Source organism: Suricata suricatta, chromosome 14 (assembly GCF_006229205.1).
Source record: "Suricata suricatta isolate VVHF042 chromosome 14, meerkat_22Aug2017_6uvM2_HiC, whole genome shotgun sequence".
In the NCBI taxonomy this organism is placed as follows: domain Eukaryota; kingdom Metazoa; phylum Chordata; class Mammalia; order Carnivora; family Herpestidae; genus Suricata; species Suricata suricatta.
This window is the reverse complement of record NC_043713.1, coordinates 46,276,803-46,281,910: the sequence shown is the minus strand read 5'-3', so window position 1 is coordinate 46,281,910 and position 5,108 is coordinate 46,276,803. Positions and strand designations below refer to the sequence as shown.

Sequence of the window (5,108 nt, the reverse complement as noted above, 5' to 3'; positions counted from 1 at the left end):
TTCCATGACCCATAGAAAGCTCCAGCATTCAGAGTTCTTATCTATTGATTTGGGCTATGAAACTTGCTTCTTTGAAGAGTAAGCAGCCTTGTTGGTGATTTATCACAGCAGGCAGGGGTGTGGGGTGCCAGCTTAAAGGAGGAGGTGACTGGGTGGCCTGAGGTCCTCAGTCCCTTTAGCCCTAATAAGACTATTTTTTTCAGTTGGGCACATTCACTTAACAGTATGAATTATCCATTGAATGATTCTCCTTTTCTCTTTAAGCCAATTTGAACACCCTGATGCTCCCTGTGTGGAAATCATTTTTTGGCTGTCTGAAGAATATTCAAGTCAACCACGTTCCTATCCCTGTCACTGAAGCCATGGATGTCCAGGGAACTGTCAGTCTGAATGGCTGTCCCGACCACTAGTGCAAACCTAGCCCACAGCAAGGGAGGTCACCTTCAAAAGCACAGTTACTCAACTTACCTCCCTGTCTCTGCTCAAGATCATTCTTGACTTAAGACACTATCTAGATGGGATTAAAGCACTTCGAATTTCATACTCTGACCACGCATGCCCGTCATTTTGGCACTCAGTGTTGCATGTGTATTTATAAAAACCCTATGTCTTGAAGGTGATGAACAACTTGTTACATGCTTTTGGTAATAACATTTTCCACTAAAAATTAAATGTCTTTTAAAGGACATTATTTTCCACCTGTTATAAAAATAAACATCTTTTAAAGCACTTTAAAAACACAAATACATGTGTTACGGGGTTATAACTTAATGGGGTTAAATAAATGCAGTGTACTCTTTAAATTAGGAAGTTTTAGTAGCATTAAACCAATAGTTTGTTGGCCATCGTTAATCAGACTAATTTTTCAGCACCTGTTCAGTGCACTACCCACAACACAGTTTTCTACAGATAATTATGAAGCCCAGACTGGTGTGGTGCTGTGTGTGCTCAATGTTGGATGTACAATCAGGCAGGAGAAACAATTCCTTCCCTGAAGGACTATGCAGTCCAACTGGGGAGATACAATATTCATAAAATAGTAAATAACTAGCAAACCGAATTAATGAACCTATATTTCACCTTGGCTTCCTGCATATAGTCTGTTACCAACCAAGTCTAGATTATGGTTATCAATTCCTTGAGGGCAAAAACTCTCCAATCGGGGAGCCAAGACAGATATACATTCTATCATTAAAGCTTTGCATCACAAGCTAACAGAAGTCAGTAAGGAAAGGGGAACTGCTTCCTGTTTAATTTACAATACAACGAGCCATGTACTAGACCAATATTATTACCCAGCACCACTCTTTCTAATGACGAAGACTATGTCAGCATTTCCGTGTCTTCTACATAGTATTTGTCCCTCAGAAGAAAAAGAACTAAACTTTGGATATGGCAATCCTATGGGGTATCCTTATAGCTACCTGCCCCCCACCTCTGAAACAGAGCCACCTTCTCTTCAACTCAGTGCTGTTCAGGACCGTCACACTGCAGTCCTGTGGGCATGCCTTCTAACAACTGTATGTATGCAACCATGGAATTTTCTCCAAGAGAGGTATAGCAAGTTTCCCCATTACAGGGGGTATTCAACAGAGACTGGCTGATAGGCCTTAGCGATGCTGTGCTGACTCAGCGATTGAATTACGTGACCTTAAGTTATGTGTTTTCTGAGGACATTGACTTACTTTCAAATGGAAAGTTCATCACATATTTACCACCTAGACTGAGTTTTCATGAGGAACATATTTTGCCCATCTTGGCATGAACTACACTAAATAGGCGGTGCTCTCTTCTGGCTTCCTGGTGTTCATCTAGTCAAGTCTACAAAGTTCTTTATTAATGCTGATTATTCATGAGTGCCTCCTAGATTCATTATAAAGGGGCGACACAATCACTAATACCACTGGTTGTCCTTCCATTTGTAAGAGTTTGAAGAACAGTCCATCTGCCTTTTCTCAGTATAATCCCAGCCACCAGAAGGCAGCAGGGAGTGTCACAGATGGAGTGACAGTTAAGGAAACCGAAAGCCCTCAGCGTGCCTCTTCTCAGATTGCAAATGTGTGTTTTCTGAAAGGAATGTTCACAGCGCTCAACTAAACCATCAAGGAAATTATTTGTAAACTGTGAAGTGCCGTACAGATATTATCACTGGTGTCTTCTTCCTGGCTCAAAGTCTCTCGCCACTGGGGCTGACCTTGGGACAAGAGGCTAAGTGGGGACAGTAGGCGCACTGGTGGCCGGCTCTGGCCAGTTCATGAGAGGTCCGCAGTTGGCGTCATTCTGGGACCTGTGCAGTGAGGAGGCCAACAGCACAGCATGACTCCCTGAACGGTCACTTTGGGGACATCAGGTGACCAGGAAGCAGTCATGCACGTGCCTTCATGGGCTGCTTCCCTTGGCCTCTCGCAGGGCACCTCTTGACCCCATTTCTCAGTACGAGGGTGGTTGAGTTTTTGTCGCACTGGCAGTAACCCCCTGGCAGAGGACAATGGCCCTGGGCAGAACATGCTGACGCTCCTCTCCTCCCATGTGGGAAGTGAGAACACTTCCCCACAGAGAACTCTGACTCAGCCCCTTTCTGCACCGCCCCACCCCCCGCCAAGCCCCGCTTCTGCCCACCCTACCACACTGACTCCTGTCTCTCTCCCAGCTCCCTGGGCTCTCCAACTCTAGGTAAGTCAGTGCTAGCCCCAGAAAGGCCAGACTCTTTCCTACGAATGTTGGCTTAAAGCCAGCATATGATTAGAACCATTTCTAAATAGCATTATTGTATTGAATACAACTGGCACATATGTTCATTATAGAAAAATCAGAATCTGCAAAAAACCAAAAATCACCCATAGCGCATCACTCAGAAATCTGTAGGTCTTTAGTTACATGTCTATATTCTTATTTTTAAAAATATTTTTCAGTTTATTTACTTAGTTTTGAGAGAGAGAAAAAGGGGATCGGGAGAAGGGCAGTGACTCCATGCTGTCAGTGCAGAGCCCAGCCTGGGGCTCCATCTCAGGAACTGTGACGACATGACCTGAGCCAAAATCAAGAGTCAGATGCCCAACCTTCTGAGCCACTCACCTGCCCTGTATTCTTTTTAAATGCACATGCATTTCCTTATGAATTGCAGTTGTACTGTATATATTTTTATGTGGTTTTAAAACCATACGGTAAATTTCCCCAGGTCTTCGACTTTAGAACATTCCATCAGATGAATTTCTCACAATGTATTTAACCAGCCTCCAACCACTAAGCTGGGTTGTTTCAACTTTTTGTAATTATGAGCAACACTAAAATGAATCGGACAGTCCTTTTACTTTCTTAGAAGTGAAACTACCAGGTCAAAGGATATGAATATTTTTATGTTTGTAACTATTGCCACGTTTTTCCCCCTAAAGGTTATATATCCACTTACATTCAGTTCTTTTTTAACTGGGCTGGAGTCTGATGCCACCACATATGAAGTCAAGAACATCTGCCCCTGGTCTTCAAGACAAGGAGTGGCTGCTGGAGCCAGGCAGCTCAGAGACGGCCGCTGTGCTCCGGGCTCATTTGAGCCGGACTCACAGAGCCTGGAAAGGCATGGTCAGCGGCTCGGGCTCTGCTGGGTGATTCAGCACAACACCTGAAGACTTAAGACATGGGAGCCTTATCATTTGTCCCTAAGAACCCGCACTAAGCCCCTGACAGCTGGGTTTGCAGAGCCCTCGCAGAGAGCTCCAAACCAGCGCCAAGCCTTGGACAAGCTTCCAGAAGGGAGGAAGGCACTCCTCCGAGTGCTCAAAGAATGTACCATGCTCTCTGGGCAGCCAGGGACTTCTTCCTCCTCCATCATATAAGTTCGATTTCTTTGTGATTGAAACTTCAACAAGGATTCACTGAGGCAAAATGTCCAGGGCGTAAATGGATAGAAGCTCGAGCCCCCATCCCCTCATCCCCCTGCCCCACCCCCCACGGGGGACATCCAAAACGGAAGCTTCTTTTCTTTTCATGAGTGATGATGGTAATACTAGCACTCGTGGTAGGTGATATGTCATGTTTCCACTTTCTTAATTTCCCAAACAACATAATTCCTCAGCGTTGAAATTCCAGCACAATGTGTGCAGCCTGAGTGTGGGAAGGAGAGACAAAATTGGAATATATCTGTTAATCATCCTCAGGGTAAGGAGTAATTAGTCTTCCAGAGGGCAGGGTCCTGAAATGATGGATACTATTTATTGAAAATGTTTTTTTCTCCTCTGTTCATAAAGACTTCTATGACCTCAGAATGTGAAGTGTACCTTCCCACTGCCAGAAGGTTTTATTCCCCATAAATTTTGAATATGTGGTTACTTTTACTCTACACTGAGTCCTTGATAAGATGAGAACTGAGAGTCTCAGAGAGCAAAGGCCCAGAATTAAAGCACCACTTTAGTCTTCATGAATGCACACAAGATAGCACAGCACACACTTACTGATTAAACCGTCTCTTGCTTAAAAGGCTTTTGCTGATTAATCAGTAAACTTACAATCATTTCGTACTCAGGGAGCATGCATTCCTGGACAAATAGAATGGAGCTGGGTATCTGGTGATGTAGCTTCGTGTGTTGTCCATTCAAAAGGCAAATATCAGGGGCACCTGTGAGTCTCAGTCAGTTCGATATCTGACTTTGGCTCAGGTCATGACCTCACTGTTCATGGGTTCAAGCCCCGTGTCGGGCTCTGGATGACAGCCCAGAGCCTGGAGCCTACTTTGAGTTCTGTGTCTCCTTCTCTCTCTGCCCCTCCCCTGCGCATGCTCTATCTGCCTATCTCTCTCTCTCAAAAATAAACATTAAAAAAAAAATTTTAAAGGCAAATATCAGTGCTTAACTATTCCTACAGGAAACATGATTCCTCAGAAATAGTCTGTGCTCTGGAAAATAAATGAGCGCAGCTAGCATTCAACTGCAGTATGTCAACAGAGAATAAGATCCTCAATGTCATGTTTCTGCAGTGTCCTTGGTGAGGGGGAGGCCTCGTGGGCTGAAGTGCCGTGGGACTTCTGACTGCTTCCTGCACCAGAAAACTCAGCTGCTGCTGTGACAGCTCCTGACAAGCCCAGATCCCAGTGGGGTTTGTCTCCTGCTCTACTG

The 5,108-nt window shown here is 44.6% G+C and overlaps 1 protein-coding gene across 1 annotated transcript in view; it reads left to right on the top strand.

Annotated features, from left to right (window-relative positions):
• Positions 1-803, top strand: part of LOC115277423 (laminin subunit alpha-3-like) — a 225,862-nt gene extending 225,059 nt beyond the window's left edge. Inside the window, 1 exon segment of the mRNA XM_029921574.1 lies at positions 265-803. Coding sequence (XP_029777434.1) covers positions 265-410 — 146 coding nt within the window. The 3' untranslated portion in view covers positions 411-803.
• The last annotated feature ends 4,305 nt before the right edge of the window (positions 804-5,108 follow it).